Raw genomic sequence first — 22,322 nt, forward strand, 5'->3', positions numbered from 1 at the left:
CATCCATCCACCAATACACCCACCCACCCATCCACCTACCCACCCATCCACCTACCCACCCACCCACCTACCCACCCACCCATCCATTCATCCACCCACCCATCAACCTACCCATCTATCCATGTATCCATCCATCCATCCATCCCTCCATCCATCCATCCATCCACCCACCAATACACCCACCCACCCATCCACCTACCCACCCACCCACCTACCCACCCACACATCCATTCATCCACCCACCTATCTACCTACCCATCCATCTACCAATATACCCACACACTCAACCATCCACCTACCCACCCACCCATCTACCCACCCACTCATTCTTTCATCCACCCACCCATCCACCCACTTACTCATCCATCCATCCATCCATCTATCCATCCATCCATTCATCCACCAACACACCCATCCCCCATCCACCTGTCTACCCACCCACCCATCCATCCACCCACCCACCCATCCAACTACCCATCCATCCATATATCCATCCACCCATTCATCCATCCAACAAATAATTTATTGAGCACCTGCTATGTGCCAAGCATTGGTCTAGGTGCTGCACATATGGTAGTGAACAAAGCAGTTAGCAGTTGCAGCTCCTTCTGTCTCATCATAGTGAGGGAGACAGACTTGAGACTGTGTGTGTGTATTGGTAATAAAGCAGGATGTGGGGAAGAGGAGAGAGCTATTTCAGTGAGAGTGATCTGGGAAGGCCTCTCTAGGAAGGGAATATTTGAGCAAAGATTTGAAGGAAGCAAGGGAGAGCTGTGCGGAAACCTGGGGAAGAGCACCCAGGCAGAGAAAAAGCAAGGGCAAAGGCCTTGGGGATGGGCAGGCATGGTGTGTTTCAGGAATGGCGGGGAGGCCAGTGTGACTGGAGCAGGGAGAGGCGGGGAGAGTAGAGAGGGTGGTAGTGAGTCAGATAGGAAGTGGGGGACATTATAAAATTTGTTTCCAAGGACTGGGGAGCCCTGGAGTGTCTGAGACAGAAGTGTGAGGGTGTGTGATTCTCAGTGTCAGCCTCACCTTCATCTGTACATCCAGGGTCTCAGCTGTGGTTGTTGGAGGTGCCACCAGCCCATAGTTGATTCCAGCCACAGCATCTATTTTGGTCATTACTAGAGAGAAAGATGGACCATGAGTTAGCTTCCATGGCATCATCCCTGGAAACTGAAATGCAGGATCAGAATCCCCTAAAATTGATCAAGAACTACAGTGCAAGTTCCATTCCCACCTCCTCCAGGGAGCCCTCCTTAAGGGAGCGTGCCTTAAGAGAAAATGAACCCACACCCCACATTCACAGACACCCTCTTACTCTCTTCTTCCAACAGCCCTGAGATGAGTGGCTAAGACACACGATCAAGGGCACAGAGAGACCTAGGCTTGAACCAAACTCTGGATGACCTTGGACAAGTCCTTGCACTTCTCTGAGTCATTTTTTTGTCATTTGTAGAACAGAGAGAATCCTAGTGACCTCAAAGATGCTGGGAGGGTTTTGAGAGAAGGTGGATGCCCAATGTCCTGTCCATGCAGAGGCTCAAAAGCCAGGGAGGATCATTGTCAGGATCATTGGTAATAGCCCAGGCTGAGCCCTGGCTGGCTTAAGTCTGAAGAGTTTCTTTGTTTCCCAGCAGCAATCAATGAGAGTTAAATAAACATCAGCCCTTCCTTTATCCCTTTCCTCAGATAGCAGAGAAGAAACCAAGGCTCAGAAATCCAAGTTGTCCAATGATTGCTGAGGGATGAAGCTGGGATTCAGACCAAAATCTTTTTCCTGCCTCGTGAGGCCAAACCCTGGGCACTGCAGCTGCATCAAACCTGCCCAGGATGGGCTCCTGTACTGGAGGAAGAAAATGCCTCTTAAATGGGCATATACTATGTGCCAACCATGCAAGGCTTCACAGCGAGGTAGTCCTGAGAGCAGCTGAAAGCCCCAGCTCTGGAGTGAAGGAAACCTTAGCTGCAGATTTGGATCTTGCTTCTGCCTCTTGATGGCTTCATGACTCTGGACAAGTCTCACCTACTCTCTGAGCCTGAGGTTCCTCATGTTTTTTTTTTTTTTTTTTTTTTTGAGACAGAGTCTCGCTCTGTCACCCAGGCTGGAGTGCAGTGGCATGATCTTGGCTCACTGCAACCTCTGCCTCCTGGGTTCAAGCGATTTTCCTGCCTCAGCCTCCAAAGTAGCTGGGATTACAGGCATCTGCCATGAGGCCTGACTAATTTTTGTAATTTTAGTAGGGACAGGGTTTTCCCATGTTGGCCAAGCTGGTCTTGAACTTCTGACCTCAGGTGGTCCGCCTGCCATGGCCTCCCAAAGTGCTGGGATTACAGGCGTGAGCCCGGCCAGGTTACTCTTGTTCCATTGTGAGTTACGGGCTAGGGGACAGGGGGATGGGGTGAAAAACGAGGAGAATAATGCTTCTCTCAGGGAAGTGTTGGGAGACTGAGAGGGGACAATTTCCTGAGTGCCTGCCACAGTTCTTTGCAGCTTGCCAAGTACTTGAGGGTGAAGATTACTGTCCCCATTTTAAGGACATGGAAACTGAGATCCAAAAAGAAGTGAGCAATATCAGATCTCAGGCCAGTCATGTGTCTCTGGCCTTAGAGAGCTGGGGGTATATGGCTGTTTGGCCCTTGCAGAGCTAAGGGAATGAGGCGGTATGGGCTGTTTGTCCTCCTCACTTCTGGACCTAGCACAAGGACTTGATCCAATGCTAGCTGCCACTTGAACATAACCTACTACTCTTCTCATTCCCACCCAGGCCCAGGGCTGTCTGGGAAACTTGCCGGCCCCATCACATCCACCCTGACGTCCTCACACCCTCCCCCTTCTGTTCCTTTCTATCCTTGATCCTCATCCAGCCCTCACCTGGCAGAGTCTGGAAATAAGGTTGCAGCTTGGAGGATACAGAACTGGTCACTTTCTCACAGACCTGGGGAGAACGAAACAAGTAATCAGTAAGGTCTTCTCATAGTGAAAAATGTCCCTTGGCAATAATGGGCCAGATATGCCTTGCTTTCCTTGAATGTTTTCTTGAAAATTATGTAGCCAATCAAGTTTCCCTTTTCTTTTTGGCCACCAGGAAGCTCAGAGTTGAACATGTGGCTTAGCAATAATAACTGTATATGACTGTATGGCCTACATAACTGCATTCTACTTCCTGCCCTGTGTGTGGAACTTTCCTGATGGGTGTTTATGTTTTCTATTTTATAAGGTGATTTGTTGTTGTTGTTGTTGCTGTTTTGTTTTTTCTTTTGTTTCTGTTTGATTTTGCTGTCTCAGATCCTTTGTGGAATGAGGTAGTAAACAAATACGAGGTAGTCAATGGCCAGCCTTCCCTTATCTGGGCTTCTGGGAGCATGGGCAGGCTTTCTACTGAACTAGGTGGGCACCCTCACGTTTGATATGTATGGCCAGAGAAGCCATTCCCTACCTGCCTTTGCCACCCCACCCCTATCCCCCTGTCCCCTAGCCCGTGACTCACAATGGAACAAACACTAGCCTGAGAAGATTTGTGTTGGGTCACACACTGATTTTGACACTGAGAAAGTTGTTCCATTTATCTAGACCTCTCTTTCTTCATCTGTAAAATGGAATGTGGCAAATCATATTTTTCTTTCCATTTGCTCTTCTGTAATGTGGCCTTGCCACACCCCCACGAAGAGATGGAGTCTGTGAACTTGCCACTAGAATCTGGGCTTGGTGACTTGCTTCTAAGCAACAGTACACAACAATACACCTCACCTTTGTGTAACTTCAGAGGTGAGGTCGTAAAAGGTTATGCAGAACCCACTCAATGATATGAGAAGCCCAAGCCCCGTGGAGGGGCCATGGTAGTGGCTTGGGTCAATAGTCCCAGCAGAGCTGAGACTTCACGTCTTCCTAGCCCAGTCACCAGAGATGGGAGCGAGGAACCCTCCAGGTAATTCTAACATGGAACTTTTGAGTCTTCTGAGGTGAGGCCCCAGACCTCATGGAGCAGAGAGCTCAGCCATCCCCGTCATGCCCATCTGATTTCCTGATGCACAGAATCCATGAACATTAACAATGCTGGTTGTTTTATGATACCAAATGTTCAGTTGTTTGTTTTCAAGCAATAGATAGCTGGAATATAGGATTGAAACCACAGCCTTCCCCTCACTAAGAGACTGGGGCTGGGGCTGGTGGTCAGACAAGCTCCTTCCCTCCCTCTCCCGATGTTGTTCTTGAATGACCTTCCCCTCAGTAATCCAGCAGAGTCTCTTCAGTCCTTGCCTTTCTCGACTACTGGGTAGCTCCTGGTGTGGTTGCCCATTCCCTTCTAGAAACACTCCTTCTAGAGACCTGTGACCAAGGCCTTCTGCTCTCTTCCTATCCCCTACAGGCTTTTCCCCAGACTCCTTTGCAAGCTCTTCCTCCTTCACTGAAGACGTGGGAGCTTCTCTGGGCTCTCTTCCTGGCTCCCTGTCCCTTCCACTTAGGCTCTCTTCTTGAGCCGTTTCAGGCATCCCTATGGCCCCTGTGGCAGGTGCTGCAGCGCCCCGCCCACACTCTCTGGACCGTGCTCAGAAGTGCCAAGAAGTTAGGTCTCTAAGAACAGCCTTCAACGAAAGAAGGCTAGGAGATGGTAGACAAATACCCCACCTTCTTCCCGCTTCTGGAACAATTCTGAGGTGTGCTCCCCACCCTTCCTCTGAGAATTGCCGGCAGGACTGAGTCCCAGTTGCCCACAGCGGCAACCCACTCAGTAAAGCCCCTTCCCTGCCTCCCGACCTCCTCACTGCGCTGCCTGGGAACCCCTCCCAATAAATGACTTGCACCCAAACCCTGTCTCAGCATCTGTCTTTGGGAGCCCAGGTGAAGTCACCTCCCCTGCTCCCAACATGTGGCCAGTACCCAGGCCTTACTTTGCAGCCCAGGCTTATCTGAGCTCCAGTCTGGGGACCCAGATGCCTCATAGACAACTGTCCCTGGGTGTCCTACTGGTCCCCAAGGCTGGCACATCCCAAACCAAACTCCTCAGGTTCTTACTCCTCCTTAGGGTTGGCTGCACCATCTGCCTAGAGGTCACCTCTATCCTCCCCCTATCCCTCCTTCTACACTGTCAATCAAGTTATTTTTCCTGGGGGATGGAGAGAGGAAGGGGAAGGAGTGAAGAGGGGAAGATAAAGAAGGAAGAAAGGGAGAAAAGGAGAAAGGGAAGGAAGGTAGAAAAAAAGTAAAGAAAGAAAAGAAAGGAAGAGCTAGGCGCAGTGACTCATGCCTATAATCCCAGAACTTTGAGAGACTGAGGTGGGTGGATCACTTGAGGTCAGGAGTTCGAGACCAGTCTGGCCAACATGGTGAAATCCTGTCTCTATCAAAAGATACAAAAATGAGCCAGGCATGGTTGCAGATGCCTGTAATCCCAGCTACTCAGGAGGCTGAGGCAGGAGAATCTCTTGAACCTGGGAGGCGGAGGTTGCAGTGAGCTGAGATTGTGCTACTGTACTTCAGCCTAGGCAACAGAGCGAGACTTCATCATCAAAACAAAACAAAACAAAACAAAACAAAAAACAAAAGAAAGGAAGAAGAGTGGGAAGAAGGAAAGGAAGGAAGGAAGGAGGGAAGAAGGAAAGGAAAGAAGGAAGGAAGGAAGGAGGGAAGACAGCAGTGGGAAGGAGGGAAGGAGAAAATTTGGTTTCCCTGAAGTGTGTTTCTACCACATAAGGCTCTTGAAGTCTTAAGAGGACCTGGACTGGCATTCTCCGAGGAACCTGCGCCTCTTCTCCAAATGACCCAGGAACAGAGGGCCGCACAACTGGCAGCTGGGGCCCTGCTGGACTCCTGAGCTGCACCTCAGGCATTGTCACCAGTGTTGCTCACCTATCAGGGCCAACAGATGGCTCCAGATCACAGCAAATCCTGATGGGAGCCCAGCTCCCTCCCTGCTCTTCCCTTCATGCACACTTTGTACTGACACAGGCTCTTCCTTCTCTCAGACACCCGTCCTACACACTGTATTCCCTGGGGACAGACTCCCTGGCTCACTCCTCACCATTTCCAGCCCCTCCTGGTATCATGACATCTCATTCCTTCATTCATTCATTCAGGCCAGTACTTGCTTCTAAATCGGATCTTATGATTAAGAGCAAGGTTCATCTCTGAGGCAGGGTAGCCTGGATTTGAATCCAAGCACTATTACTTCCTCTTTCTGTATCTCAGTTTACTCACCTGTAAAATAGGGATAATCATGGAATCTCTCTCACAGGGGATTAAGTGCCAGAATGTGTGGATTAAATGCTGGAATCCATGGAAAGAGTTCTTAGCATAGTGTCAGATCACTGTAAACACTCCGTATATTATATGGGCCAACATCATCACCATCCCCACCATCACCATCACCATCACCATCACCATCACCATCACCATCATCAACTTCGCTATCACTATTGAAACTGCCCAGGATGAGCTCCTGCCTTGGAGGAAGAAAATGTCTATTAAATGGGCATATGCTTACCACCATCACCATCACCATCATCAGTCTCACCATCACCATCATCATCATCATCATCCCCACAATCACCATCATCAACCTCACCATCACCATCATCATCATCTCCACCATCACCATCACCATTATCATCATCCCCACCCTCACCATCATCAACCTCACCATCACCATCCCCATCATCCCCATCATCCCCATCATCACCATCACCACCATCATCATCCCATCACCATCACCATCACCATCCTCATCATCATCACCATTACTATCACCATCATTAACCTCATAATCACCATCAACCTCACCATCACCATCATCGTCATCACCACCATCACCATCATCAACCTCACCATCACCATCATCACCATCACCATTATCATCCTCACCATCACCATCACCATTATAATCATTTCCAGCATCATCATCATCAATCTCACCATCACCATCATCATCCCCACCATCAGCATCACCATCATCCCCACCATCACCATCACCACCATAATAATCCCATCACCATCACCATCATCAACCTCACCATCACCATCATCATCATTATAATCTCCACCATCATCATCACCATTATCATCATCCCCACCATCACCATCATCAACCTCACCATCACCATCATCATCATAATCATCAACATCACCATCCTCATCATCTCCACCATTACTATCACCATCATCAACCTCACCATCACCATCATCACCACCACCATTATCATCCTCAATATCACCATCATCATCATCCCCACCATTACCATTACCATCATCAACCTCACCATCACCATCATCATCCCCACCATCATCATCACCATCATCCTCACCATCACCATCACCACCATCATCATCCTATCACCATCACCATCATCAACCTCACCATCGCCATTATCATCATCACCATCACCATCCTCATCATCACCATCATCATCATCATCCCCACCATTACCATTATCATCATCAACCTCACCATCACCATCATCACCATCATCATCATCAACCTCACCATCACCATCATCACCATCATCATCATCAACCTCACCATCACCATCATCATCACCATCACCATCACCATCCTCATCACCTCCACCATTACTATCACTATCATCAACCTCATAATCACCATCATCAACCTCACCATCACCATCATCATCATCACCATCACCATCCTCATCATCACCATCATCATCATCCCCACCATTACCATTACCATCATCAACCTCACCATCACCATCATCATCATCACCATCACCATCCTCATCATCACCATCATCATCATCCCCACCATTACCATTACCATCATCAACCTCACCATCACCATCATCATCATCAACCTCACCATCACCATCATCATTATCAACCTCACCATCACCATCATCATCACCATCACCATCCACATCATCTCCACCATTACTATCACCATCATCAACCTCATAATCACCATCATCAACCTCACCATCACCATCATCATCACCATCACCATCATCATCATCACCACCATCACCATCATCAACCTCATAATCACCGTCAACCTCACTATCACCAACGCCATCATCATCATCATCATCTCCACCATCACCATCACCATTATCATCATCCCCACCATCCCCATCAACCTCACCATCATCACCATCACCTTTATCATCCTCACCATCACCATCATCATCATCATCCCCACCATTACCATCACCATCGTCAACCTCACCATCATCATCACCATCAACAGTAGCAGCAGCTTTACTACTTATTAGCTTGACTGCTATAGGGGCCACTTTTAAATGGTACTAAGAAATAATCGTAATTGTTCCAAATGTTAAATATATCTCAACACTCTTCTCAGACTATTACTTGATTATACAGACAGCTGAACTGTGGGTGAGCTAGCCTAGTGAGTGAGCACATTTTCTGCATTATCTCATGAATCCTTATAGTGCCTTGGTGAAGAAAGTATTAATGTCCTCTTCTTTTTTTTTTTTTTTTTTTTTTTTGAGACAGAGTTTCGCTCCTGTTACCCAGGCTGGAGTGCAATGGCATGATCTTGGCTCAGCGCAACCTCCACCTCTGGGTTCAAGCAATTCTCCTGCCTCAGCCTCCCAAGTAGCTGGGATTACAGGCATGTGCCACCACTCCCAGCTAATTTTGCATTTTTAGTAGAGACAGGATTTCTCCATGTTGGTCAGGCTGGTCTTGAACTCCTAACCTCAGGTGATCCACCCACCTCGGCCTCCCAAAGTGCTGGGATTACAGGCGTGAGCCCCATGCCCGGCCTAATGTCCCCATTTTACAGATGGTAAAATTGTGGTTCAAGAAGGTCAAGTCATTTCCTCAAGGTTACACAGCTAGTTAAGCCCTGGAGCCAGGGCCAAAACTTACCCCAAGACGCTACCCTGAGACTTTGGCTGGGGATTGTCCTGCTCATTGGAACTGTCCCATCTAATCCCAACCAAGCCACTGGCTCCACTCTTGCCATGTGACTCTAAAACCCATTCTATAGTCCACTGTGTTATGCATTTTGACAAACATGCATTGATTTCTTGCTTTTTAAGCTTTTGACACAGTATCTTCAGATAGATGATCTCACATGATTGATGCCCCCCTACCTGTTTAGTGTCTTTAACAAGGAAACCAACGTCTTCCACCTAGAAGACCGCACGAGCCTCCTCAGTGGTCTCCTTGCCCCTACTCTTGGCCTCTCCAGTCATTCCCACAGCGGACAGGGAAATTGTTCTAAAGCACAGATCTGGCCAGGTCACCCACTTGCCTAAACCTTCAACGACTTCCATTGCCCTCTGGAGAGAGCGAAAACTCATTGCTTTTTGAGACAGGCTCAGATGATTCTTAAAAATTGATAATTTGTTAATGGAAAACTAGCTGAATGAATGGCCTCGTCCCTTATCTGAAGTATCTGGGTTGCGGGTTTAGGCTGTGGGCATGGTTGGAGGAGTGCTGGCCGACACCTGTCCCTTATATTAGTTCCAGCCTCAGGGAATGGGCTACTACTGGCGTTTGGCCAAAGCCCAGAAATGTAGCTTCATCAATGGCATTTGTTCTGAATGGGGAGCATCAAGGAAGGAACTCGGGGTGGGGTGGGGTGGAGGAAGGAGTCTACCAGGGGTATGGGAAGAGAGGGAGGCAGGAAGGGAATGGCATTTTCTCAGCAGGGAGGAAGGCTGGGGAAAAGCAGAGGTGGCCCAAGCAGGCATGAGGGAAAGTTTGTTGGGAGTGTGGGAAGTGATCATCTCTTGGTCTCTTGGTGGATTCTTCAGCAAAACATACACGACTGGCTTTTAGAGCTGGGGTTGTGGTTTCAAAGGGCTATAAGGACTACCAAGGGGTCTGGAGTGACAGCAGAGTGTCCGGAGAAGGGGGAGGTGTGTGGTCACTGAGGGCCCTTCCCCTCTGTTCGCTGATGGGGCTCCAAGCCCCTCCTACCTGGCTGTTCAACTTGTTTCGAAGCGTAGACTCAATTTTTTTGCGGAAGAGTCGGATCAGCCACCTAGAGATGGACAAGTAGGGAGATAGATGAGGCTTTTCGGTTGTCCCTGGGCTGGATTCAGGAGGCTGCATCGTCTCAAAAGCTTTCTTCCCTCCTGGAAACAGGCCTTGGCACCCTCGCCCCTGAGCTCTAACTGCACACATACCCCATCAGATGCTTGTCCCCGGTTTAGTGACCTGTTCATGAGGCTATTTCCTGAATCCCTGCGTGGTTGGGCCCCTGCCCCAGTCTCATTCCTCACCAGCCCCTCCCTCACTGCACACCAGCCACACTGGCCTGCCATGTCCTCTCTCCTGTGTGTCCTCCCACCACCGTGCCTTTGCACATGCTGTTCCCTCTGCTTAAAACACCCCCGTCCCTAACACCTCCCTAACTAATGCCTACTTATCCTTTCATCTCAGTTCAAATGTCATTTTGCCAAGGAAGAATTGGCCTGCCCCCAGATGGGGTCAGAGCCTCCGGTTCTCTGTGTTCATACAAGTTTGTACCTCTTTTTTCTTAATTCTTATCTCCTTTTGTAATTCTGTGTGAACCATTCATTCATGCAATGCTTTGGTTAATGATTTTCTTCCCCACTGGGCTGAAAACTTTAAGAGAACAGGACTGTGTGGCTGAGTCTGGGGTGAAATAGACCTGGACTTGAACATTCACCAGCTGTAGCAACTTAAGCTATTGCCTATCTCTCCATGCCTTGGTTTTCTCCCCAGAAAACGGGGTAATAATAGGCCGATCTCACAGAGTCATGGTGTGGCTTCAATGAGATAATGAGTGTGCTCAAATCAGTGCTGGGCACAGTCAGCCTCTGACAAATATTAGCTCTTACTAAGTTTTCATTGGTCACTCATTTCCTGACCACATTGCACAAGCCTGGTGCAGATCTGAGTCTCACTAGATATTTGTTGAATGGATGGATAGATGAATGCCTACAGATTTGTGATGACAATATAATTTAGTGCATATGTAACGTGCTTAGTGTGAGCCTGGGACATAGTAAGTGCTCAGTTAAGTCTGCTGAATGACTATGGAATAAACAAATGATGCCTTGAGAAAGAGAGTGTCTGCTTCATCTGTGGACCCCTGCCTCCCGTGCCATGCCTGAGGCCTCTGAGCAAGGCCTGGCATGCAGGTGGCACTCTGGGTGTGTTTTCAGAATACAGGGATGACTGAGAGAGTTGCTCTTTAGGTCCCTCCTCCCAGCCACAGCCCTTTGGAGTCCATACCCCACTCTGCTCTTTGAGATGCGCACGTGGACACTGTTGATGTGGCTGCTGCAGCTGGAGCAGCTGACGGTGGGCTTGCCTGATGTGGAGTTACTGCCCAGCTTCAGATCAGCCGAAATGGACACCCCTTCTACGCTCAGGTCAAAATTGCCGCTTGTTTTTCTGGAGAAAAACAAAGAGGAACGTGGAACAAATCCTTTCTTCCCACTGCCATTCAAACTTTACCCCAGTGCTGGAGGGCGGGTTTTGTTATTATCCCCACTCCAGGCGAGGAGATGCAGTTCAGAGAGAAGAGGCAGCTTGCCCAAGGTCACACAGCAGCTGAGTGGGACAGTCAGGATTCCAACCTGAACTCTGAACTCATGTCTGACTGGCAGAAACCTGCTCTTAACCACTGCCTCAGCTGCCGCCCCAGCTGTGTGGCCTTGGGCATGTTTCTTACCTCTCTGAGCTTCCATTTCCTCCCTCAGACCCTGGTTCAGCAGTCAGACACTAGAGTGTGTGTCCCAGCTTTGCTACTAAAAAGCTGGGTGTTTGGGGCCAATGACTTGCATTAATTAATGGCACCATTAATTCAGTAATGAGGTTAATAACTCCTCCCTCAGGGATGCAATGGGTTTTGGATAAGACAGTGGACATTCTTTTGTTTTTGTGTGTGATCAGCCAGGGAAAAGATAGATGCAAAAGGGCCCAGGGAGAGAGTTAAGTGATCCTTGTTGTGGGAAGGAGACACACCGAGCAGTTCTTGTAAGGGCAGGCAGACTCACGCCCCTTTCATTCGCCAGGGCGGTTTCTCCTCCATTTTCCTCCCTAGATTCCCCAGAAAGGAGACCTTCCTAAAGCGACGGTCACTCTGAACCACTGTTAGTGGGCAGGGTAGCTGTGGGGAGAGCCCAGGATTTAGATTCGGAGCTGTAGTTTGGGTTATTTGCCCCTATTTTTCACCCTTCCCTGCATTCATACCCTTACCATTGCCTATCATGGCAGGGTTGAGGAGGGTGCCTTTGCTTGTCCTTGACTTTGGGCTTGGCCACGTGAAATGATTTGGCCAGTGTTATATAAGTTCTGAGCCTGGGCCTTAAGAGGACCTGTGTGTTCCTGCTTTCCCTTTTTGCACCTCTGCTATCACCAAGAGTATGCTCTGCATAACCCACTGGTCCAAGGAGAAGGAGACACAGGTGGAGCCAAGCCTCCTTTGCTAAGCCCAACCCAGGTCAGCTGAGCCCCAGCCGACACACAGATGTATAAGTGATGACAGCTGATTGTTGTTTTAAGCCACAGAGTTTGGGATAGTTTGTTACACAGCAATAGCTAACTGATAAACAGAAGAAATTGAAAGTTCCACTTAGCTTTCCACCGGAAGCCACATGCACCAACTCAGCCTTGCCAGTATCCTGCACTGAGATGTGGATAAATGCTCAGTTATTAACCAAGGGTTATGTAAAATCTTCTCATGTGTAGAATTTCCTGAGGAACCCTGTGGCGATAGGTGGTCACAGGCAAGGCAAACATTGGGCATTCCAGAGGCCCTGACTGTCTAATCCCATCCAAATATCACTAAGAGCGCACCCAACAAACCGCAAGTGCAGAAACGCACATGAAACGTTTTCGAGCCTTCCATTTCCCGCTGATCTTGATGTTGGCGTTGCTGATGGAGAACTTAAGGCCCACATTGGGCACCATGCTTATCTGGGAACTGGGAAGCTGGAATTCACGGATGTCCATGCTGCAAAGGAGAAATGTGAATTTCATATAATTTCATATAATTCTAGGTGCCCACATGAGGACTTGGTTAATGGTTAATGCAGACTCATCCCCCACCACCTGGTCCTTCACTCCGTCCATTCCAGGAGTTCCAAAGCTAAGACAGCAGCCTTGACAAATATGTAGGCAACTGGAGTGGCTTAGGTTTTGAAGTCAGAAAAAACCTGCATTTAAATCCTGCTCTTTAATATACTCTTGGGTTACCCTGGGCATAATTACCACGAGCCTCAGTTTCCTCATCTGTAAAACGGGCACAATGATCTCTATTTTGCAGGGTGTGTGACAATCAATGAAGATAAAATAGGAGGCCCTTTAACTGGAAACTCTGTATAGGAGAACTCTGTATAGCTCTGTCTTGTTTCGCTATTGCAGCCCCAGAGCCTGCTGTGTCAGACATACAGTGGGTGCTCAAAATATCTGTGAATGAATGGGTGTACAAAACTCTGTAGAGGACTTTCATGGGTTTTCTGCCCAGTGCACAACCCCCTTCTTGTGATAACAGAACTACTAGATTATTTAGGGGAAGCCCCTCCCCACATCTGTTCCATGCCACTCCAAAGAAAGTTGATCTTATGTCCATCTTCAGGGTGTGGAGCTTGCAACTTAGGCTCGGCCAAGTAGTGTATTTCATTCCCTGGCTACAGTGATTGGCTCAGGGCCAGTCAGAGTGAGTCTTAGGGCTCTCCATTCAGAGTGCTGAGCAGGAGATCTAGCGAGACTTACTGGTGACTGTCTTGCCTGTGGAGGGGATACACTGCCTGCCAATTGGGCCTGTCCAAGGAAGTGATGCTGAGAGGTGGCAAGAGAGGAAACAGGGCCCAGTGGCATGTAAGCCTCAAGCTGAACCCGAAGCCAGGCTCTTCCAGTGACTTTTCAGTCATGTGAGCCAATGCATTCTGCCTTAAGCCATTTGGGAAAAGATTTTCTGACCTTGAAACCTGGCACATTCTAATTGATAAACGGCACAGAGTTTGGGGTTTCATGACATTTCCTGGGAGTTGTGGTTTGTGTGGCTTTCTCCACTCTCCACGCTCAGCTGGGAGGTTGCCTCTCCTTGGGATGATGTAAACACAGGCTTTGGGATATGAAACTCTGTGAGTTGAGAAGTTTGTGGCTCTGCGTTCTAGCTCTTGGTGGTCCCAGAACACCGCAAGTCCTGCAAATCAAGGACTGAGCTCTGGCGGGCCTCACCTGTAGAAGCTATAACGCCCCTTCCCAAGAAGCTTGATCTTAAATCTTCCTGAGTAGTCAGGAATCTTGATCCTCTTCAGCTCCTTCTGCAGCGCGGCCGTCCCCTGCTGGCTGGCTGAAGGGAGAAGGCAGGGGTGACAGTCAGAGGCACGGCCTGGAGCAGGGGACAGAGGGGCAGGGCAGGCTCTGGACCCTGGGCCCCTGTTCATAGCATGAACAGTGGCACTGGAAGGGTAAAAAACAGGGACCAGTTAAGATTTCCTAGAAAAGGCCAAATAGTAAACTGACCCTTTATAGGAAACCAAACTGCCTCTGTCACAAATACTCAGCTCTGCTGTTACTGCACAAAACAGCCATAGACAATATCATGTTCTTCTGTGTGCCTGTATTCCAATAACACTTTATTTGTTGGCATTGAAATGAGAATTTCATATAATTTTCACATGTTGTGAGATAGTATTTTTCTTCTTTTGTTGTTGTTTTGAGACAGGGTCTCTCTGTGTCACCCAGGCTGGAGTGCGGAGGCATGATCACGGCTCACTGCAACCTCGACCTGCTGGACTCAGGTGATTCTCCCACCTCAGCCTCCCTAGCAGCTGGGATCACAGGTGTTTGCCACCACACCAGGCTAACTTTAAAAAAATTTGTTTAACATTTTTGCAGAGATCTGGGGTTTCACCATGTTGCCCAGCTGGTTTCAAACTCCTAGGCTCGAGTGATCCTCTTGCCTCAGCCTCCCAAAGTGCTGGAGTTACAGGCCTGAGCTACTATGCTGGACCCTTTTGATTTTTCCCCATCATTTAAAGATATTAAGACTATTTTTGGCTTATAGGCCATGCAAAAACTGAGGGCTATAGTTTGCTGACCCGTGGTCTAAAATATCACCCCTGAAACACCCAGTTATGCATCCTACTAGTATTTGTTGGATACTTAATTTGTTATTTGCTCTATGCTACACCCCCCCAGATCCCCCACCTCTCTGAGTTTTGGGCTGTCTCCCCAGGGCCTTTGCACAAGCTATTCTTTTTCCCTAAGAAATTCTTCCCTCCCATATTCACCCGGTCAGCCTCTAGTCAGCTCATTTATCACTTCCTCTGGGAACCCTCCCTGGCCCAGTAGATCAGAGCAACACCCTGTGTCATTCTCATGATGCTGTGGATGGCTCCTCCAGAGCCCCCGTTACCACTTGTAATCATGCATTTATTCACATTACTCTGACTAATGTCCCTCCCCTATTACATGTAAGCCCCTTAGGTCAGTAGCAATCTGTTTTATTTACTAATGTGTCCCCCATATTCCCATTGTGCCTGACACTTTGAAGGCACTTAAGATTTGTTAGATGAGGCTGGGTGCGGTGGCTCATGCCTGTAATCCCAACACTTTGGAAGGCCAAGGCTAGTGGATCACTTTAGGTCAAGAGTTCAAGAGTTCAGCCTGTTCAACATGGTGAAACCCCGTCTCTACTAAAAATACAAAAAATTAGTTGGGTGTGATGGTGCGCGCCTGTAATCCCAGCTAGTTGGGAGGTTGAGGCAGGAGAATCACTTGAACCCCGGAGGTGGAGGTTGCAGTGAGCTGAGATGGCGCCATTGCACTCCAGCCTGGGTGACAGAGTGAGACTTGGTCTCAAAACAAAACAAAAAAAAGATTTATTAGATGAATAAATAATGTCCTAATGGCAGGAATTCTACCACCAGTTATGATGTGGCTAAGAGCATCAAAGAACCAATTAAAAGGCAGACACATTACCTGAAAAGGAATAAGTAGTAAGATGAGGGAGCCCAGACTTTGGGTTTTCTCGGAGTCAGTTAGGAAATAATAATATCGATGAAATGTATTGAGCTTTACTCTGTGCCAAGCGCTGTTCTAGGCTCTGCGCATGTATGAATTTATACAATCCTAGGAAGTAGGTCCTGTCACTACCCTCATTTCACAGATAAGGAAGCTGAGGTTCAGAAAGCTGACGTGTCTTGCTAGGGGCCACACAGCTGACAAGGAGCAGAATTTGAACCCAGGCCTTCTGGTCCCAGAGCCCATGTCCTAGAGAAGGCTTTCTGGGGGTTCAAAAGTAAATGACACATAACTCGTCACTGTGTGGAGGGAAAAAAAATGTGTGGTGTCCAGGATCTGTAAGTTGACAGAGACCAGGCCTCGAAGGGTCTCAAATGCCATGCCAAAGGATCGGGATAGCTTCTGAAGGCAGTAGGCAGCCACAGAGAATGTGAGCCAGGGGAGGACATGAACAGATTTGCTGCATTTCAGAAAACTCACTCTGATTGGCACAAGGGGATTGGGTAGAAGGGGAAACTGAGGCTGCTATGACGGAGCATGAAGACCACCGAACTTAAAGACCCTGACTGAGCCTTCTGCTTCGACAGGCTTCAGAGCCATACTCCTTCCTCCTAGCTCTTCTGTCTTGTGTGGCCTTCTGTCTGCAGCTCTAGGATTCAGAGACATCCTGCTGGGCTAGGGTGGGAATTCAGGGATGGGATACCAGCTCCTCCTGAGTCCTGTCTGTTTCCCGAGGGCACCCCAACTGGAGAGGCTCATGCCTTCCCCTTGGTCTGATTTCCCTGGGGCTGGGTATCACCCACTGCTCTGCAGGTCATCTCTCTGCCACCAGGAGGCAGCATCGAGCAACCCCACGCTGGGGCATCAGGCAAGACCAGAGCTCACATCCAGGTTGCCAGCTTCTCGCGTGTAAGTGTTGATAGCAGCAGTTTGTCTTACACAGGCTGAAGTGAGGGTAAATGAGATGGTGTGTGTAAAGTTCCTAGCTCAATGCCTGGCACAGGTTAGAGCAGGTCAGCACAGGCTGTTTCATGCCTTTCTCTCCTCTGCCTGGGTCTGGGTGAGTGGTCTGGGGGGACCCTCTTTGTGTCACCCAGTGGAGCACTGTGCACAGTATGGCCACCAGCCCCTGCACTAGGGAGAGCACGGGGTGGGTTGGTCCTCCCACACTCTCCCTCTGACTCTGCTCAGCCTCCTCAGCATCGAGAAGCAAATGGCAAGGCTGAGAACTGGCTTTAGAAAGAAGAGAAGGGCTTAGAAGTCCAAAGTGGAGGTTGCAAAGAGGGAAGGAGGGGACCATGAGGACCCTCAGGGGTCTGAGCACTGGACTTGGAGTCCTCTAGACCAGTTCACCAATCCCAGCTCTACCATCCCAGCCCTGTGATCTTAGGCAACTTGCTCTGCCTCAGTTTCTTCATATATAAAATGGGGGCAAGGGGACCTGCCCTGAGGAGCTATGAGTATGCCAGGTGATGGGTCTAAAGGGCTGTACACAGTAGATGCTCAATAATTGCTCCTCAGGGGTGGAGAGGAGGGAAGGGAGGCATCTAATTACCATAGTCCAGGCCCTTCTGGGAGATCCTGACCATGACACCAGGGTTGGTGGCCGCTGTCACGGTGGTGCCCACAGCAACCAGCACCAGCAGGGATGCCCATCTCGGCGCATCGTGAAGGCCCCTGGCCACGTCCTCTCTCATCCTCCAGAGCTGCCAAGACCTCAAGGCCTTGAGGTGGGACCACAGAGCTATAAAGGAGTCCACTGGGGACATGCAAGTCAGTAGAATGCGGAAAGGAGGAAGGAACCTGGCAAGAGTGGGAGAGAGGGAGGGCAGCTGTGGTTTTCCTTTGTGGTTAGGGCCCCACAGGCAGGGAGAAGTGCAGCCTGGGAGGCTCGCATGTGCATGTATGCATGCCTGTGTGTGCATGGGTGTGCATGTGTGTATGTGTGTGTGCAGATTGGTTCCCCTCCCTAAGCACCCCATCCCCCGCTCTGTGCCCCCACCCAAATGCCCCCACCTACCGACTCCCTTGAAGCTGGGTGGCACAGACATAAGGATTCATATTTTTCTTTCTACTTTTGATTTCTTTTGTATTTTGGATAGTAAAACATTTAAGAAAACAGATGCTTTAGTGTTTTCTTGTCCTGAAAGGCAGTAGTGGTAATGATTAAATGCTCACATTTTAGAGTCTAGTATCTTGGCTGTGGTTTTACATCTTAGCGCTGTCTATTTCTCTAGTGGTCTGACCTCAGGCAAACCCTTTAACCTCTCTGAACCTCAGTTTTCTCTTTGTAGAAGAGAAATATATAGTACTGCTCCCTCTCTGGATTGTGGAGAAGGTAAAATGAGCTTAAAACCACGTAAAGCATTTAGCACAGTGCCCGTGCAAAATAAATATCCAAATACTTAATGTTAATGTTACCCTGATTTCAAAAGTAATCCATGTTTATCGGCCAAAATTTGAGAAAGAAACAAGAGAATACAAATTACATGTAACTCCCTCTTCCAGAGACAAGCCAAAGTGTATTTTAGAGCATTTCTTTTCTCCCTCTGTTGTTGGTAAGCATAGGTAGAGGGTCCATGTTTGTTTGTTAATGAATATGGGATCACCTGATCAGTTTGGTAAAGTTGCCTTTTTTCAATAAACAATATGTAGCGAATGTTCTTCTCCAGCATTAAATATTTCATTGCTTCCTCATCCCACAGCTTTCTTATCCAAGCTTCTGTTTTTGTACATTTTTACTCATTCCTTTGGCAGATGTAGAACCTGAGGCTTCACCAGGGGAAGTGTTCTTCCCACAGTCACTCAGCAAGCTGCTAGCAGAGCGAGGATCAAAACACAGCCCTCCAGATGCATCCCACACCAGCCCGAATCGCTCAGCGCCTTGGGAGTTGGGGGGATGTAGACACTCCCCACCGCCAACCCAGCTTTCTAGACAGGTCCCTGTCTGCTCAGCCCCTGCCCCTCCCTCTGCAGCAGCCTCAGGCTTTGGGTGGGCAGGAACCCCACCGGGCAGCCTGCTCTGTCTCCATGGTGATGAGAGGAGGGGCGGGGCTGCAGAGGGGGCAGACGGCTTCTCTCCCGCTGGGTCCTCATCAGCCCCCTGGTGCCCTGTCTCCCCGACTTTGGATTTTATGAAAGTCTAATGAAGTCCGCTGAGCCTGGAGGACGTGAGACCTTCTGAAGTTTTCTTCTCTTTTTCTTAAAAGTTTTTTTCTTCCTCTCTTTGTTTGGTTCTAAAAGAGTCTCCCCTCCTGCTTCCATCTGCAGCAGCTAGAATTCTTCTGGCTTGCTTCAGAATGAAAGCAGTGGCCGTGTGTGAAGCATCCACTGTGTGCCAGATGCTTCACACGCATCATCTCCAAGCCAAAAAACAACCCTGAGAGAGGGATGATTCTTCCTCACTTTGTTTTAATATTATTATTATTATTGTAGAGATGGGGGTCTCACTATGTGTCCTGACTGGTCTTGAACTCCTGGGCTCAAGCAATCCACCTGCCTCAGCCTCTCCAAGTGTTGGGATTAAGGCCGAGCCTGATCTCTTCCCCATTTTGGAGACAAGGAAACTGAGATGCAGCGATCACATCACTGTCATGGTCATTCCTCCTTTCATGGAGAGAAGATTTTTCCTTACCTGAAGCAGGTGCCAGGAGGAGTTATGACTGTAGGCCCTCACCCTGGCTCTCCCTTTTTCCAAGTGATTTGAGCCCCCAGACTCAGATGTCTGCATCTGTACCAGGAAGATTAGCAGCCAGAACACATAGATTGATGACTTGTCACAAAAATGATTTTTGAAAAATTATCTTGCACGTTTTTGAACACTTCCAGTTCTTAGTTGCTCGAAGTTCCTGAGTTCCCCAAGGCCCAGGTAGATGTGGTATCAGTGAGGGTGTCAGCTAGGAAAGGAACGTTAAGATGAAATCACAGGACAACAACCTACATTGCTATAAAATTAGAATCTTAAAACCAGCTGACGGCTGGGGGTGGTGGTTCACACCTGTAATCTCAGCACTTTGGGAAGCCAAGGCAGGTGGATCACTTATTGCCACGAGTTCGAGACCAGTCTGACCAACATGGCGAAACCCCGTCTCTACTAAAAATACAAAAATTAGCCAGGCGTAGTGGTGTGCATCTGTAATCCCAGCTGTTCAGGGGGCCGAGGCACGAGAATCTCTCTCTTTTTTTTTTAAATATGGAACGCTTCACAAATTTGTGTGTCATCCTTGCATAGGGGCCATGCTAATCTTCTCTGTATCGTTCCAGTTTTAGTGTATATGCTGCCAAAGCGATCACCACGAGAATCTCTTGAACCCAGGAGGCAGAGGTTGCAGTGAGTCAAGATCATGCCATTGCACTCAAGCCCGGGCGATAGAGCAAGACCCTGTGCTCCCCACCACACCACCACCACCAAAACAAAAACAACAACAACAAAAAAAACCAGCTGGCAAGTTTCTGAACAAGCAACCCACTGGCTTCCCTGATGTCTCATGCCCAGCCAAATCCAGATGAGCCCATCAGTGACTTTCCACCGCCTCCTTGTCAGCACTGCTGCTGGCCATGGAGCTGCCCCACTGCTTCAGATCTGACCCCGTGTCCTGTATCAGTGACAGTGTCTTCAACCCAAGTATCAGAAACCACCAACTCACATTGCTTCAACAATAAACAAATTTATGATCGCAGAGAGGAAGTCCAGAGGGAGGACAGGCTTGAGATTCTGATTGATTCAGCAACTGACAGACATCTACAGGATCATCTTTCCATCTCTCTGTTCTCCCATCCCCATGTGTCAGATTTGCTGTTACACTGGCTTCTTTCATGGTTGCAAGATGGCTGCAGCAGCTCCAGCCGTCCCATCTAAACAGACTTTCCCCCAAATATCCTTTTCCTCTTCCTCCTCCTCCTGCTTTTTGTTTTTTCTTTTTGTTAAAATTATTATAAAATATTTCAAACCTGTGGACAAGAATAGACCACCTGGGTTTATAATACCTTAACATTCTGCCATATTTGCTTCCTAGAGTTCCTTTTAGTTCTAGGAATTTTGATACATCTATAGCTATGTGTTGTAACCAGGACCACAGTCAGGATATAGAAGAATCCTGTCGTCCCCCAAAACTCTCTCCTACTCTTTCAATTTGACGCAGCTTAAATCATAGGGAAAATATATTCTTCTCAGTAGAAATTCACAGATGGGGTGGATCAAGAGTTGGTCAATTCAAGGGCTGGATCTGTCTATTTTCCTGCTCTTCTGTCCTTGGGTTGTCGACTTTTTCCAGAAGAAAGTGAATTGGGTTTAGAGCCAGGCAGACCTGGGTTCATAGTCCCAGCCAGTCTACCCTACTCTGTGAGCCTGGCCAAGTTCCTCCACCTTTCTGAATTGGGGTTCCTCATTTAAAGATGAGGAAACAGTGCTCCCCATGGAAGCTGTTCCTGAAGATGAAATGAGATAATAGGTGTGAATCCATTTACACAGAGAAGGTGCTCAGTAAATAATCATAAGTCAACCTTCATCACTAGCTGACTGGAGAGCCTCAGACTCCCCGGGAAAACACACCGGGGGCACTGGAAACTGAGCTCTTGGCCCTCTGGCCTCTGGGTTTGGACTGGATAGGTGCAAAGATAGAGGAATCTGTGGCTGACATTGCCTCTGTGAGCCTTCCACTCTGCCAGGGGCTGCGAGGAGCAGCAGCCATTGCCTGCCTTAGGTGAGCCCCTGCAGCACAGCAAGGCTGTTAAGGGGTGGTTTGGAACCTGACAAATCTGGGCCCAGATCCCAGCTCTGCCACTTCCTCACTCTGTGACTGTGAGCTTGCTGCTTAAACTTGCTGAACCTGTTTCCTCGTTTGTCCCCACACTCCATCCTCAGGCACAGGTCTTGCTCGGGTTTAATAAGAGGTCATCTCTGTGGTCACCTGAGGCCCTGTACTCTCCCTCCCCTCAGCTCTGATTCTCTAGCTCTTTCCCTCCCTCACCCACCAGGGTCCCCCCTTCCTCTGTGTGTCTGGCTTCCAGGCTATGCTGCCAGCCATTCTTTGATCCTGAGTGGGGGTTGCAGGTGAAGGAGGAGCTTGTGGTAGATGCTGGAGGGTGAAGGGGAGGAGAGGAGCAGGCCCTCCTGGAGATCCAGCCTCAAGGTGCAGTATGGAAAAGACAATCAGGCCAGCATGGTGGGAAGCCTAGGTGGGCAAATCTCTTGAGTCCAGGAGTTCGAGACCAGCCTGGGCAACATGGCAAAACCCCGTTACTACAAAAAATACAAAAATTAGCCAGCATGGTGGCCCACGCCTGTAGCCCCAGCTGCTTGGGAGGTTGAGGTGGGAGGATCATTTGAGCCTGGGAGGCAGAGGTTGCAGTGAGCTGTGATCTGCGCTCCAGCCTGGGTGACAGA

The 22,322-nt window shown here is 48.8% G+C and overlaps 1 protein-coding gene and 1 non-coding gene across 2 annotated transcripts in view; both read right to left on the minus strand.

Annotated features, from left to right (window-relative positions):
- The window catches only part of BPI (bactericidal permeability increasing protein), a 34,970-nt gene extending 17,254 nt beyond the window's left edge, over window positions 1–17,716 (minus strand). Inside the window, exons 1-7 of the mRNA XM_025398988.1 lie at window positions 17,493–17,716; window positions 14,147–14,261; window positions 12,789–12,917; window positions 11,192–11,353; window positions 9,908–9,971; window positions 2,876–2,939; window positions 1,033–1,124 (exon numbers count right to left, since the gene is read on the minus strand). Of these exons, the coding sequence (XP_025254773.1) occupies window positions 1,033–1,124; window positions 2,876–2,939; window positions 9,908–9,971; window positions 11,192–11,353; window positions 12,789–12,917; window positions 14,147–14,261; window positions 17,493–17,706 (840 nt within the window). The 5' untranslated portion in view covers window positions 17,707–17,716. The remainder of the gene's footprint in view (window positions 1–1,032; window positions 1,125–2,875; window positions 2,940–9,907; window positions 9,972–11,191; window positions 11,354–12,788; window positions 12,918–14,146; window positions 14,262–17,492) is intronic.
- A 2,407-nt stretch (window positions 17,717–20,123) lies between these two features.
- Window positions 20,124–20,230, minus strand: LOC112633938. The gene has a single exon (XR_003121687.1). It is a non-coding gene; the product is annotated as a U6 spliceosomal RNA (small nuclear RNA).
- Between the last annotated feature and the right edge of the window lie 2,092 nt (window positions 20,231–22,322).

This window comes from Theropithecus gelada, chromosome 10 (assembly GCF_003255815.1).
Source record: "Theropithecus gelada isolate Dixy chromosome 10, Tgel_1.0, whole genome shotgun sequence".
Classification (NCBI taxonomy): domain Eukaryota; kingdom Metazoa; phylum Chordata; class Mammalia; order Primates; family Cercopithecidae; genus Theropithecus; species Theropithecus gelada.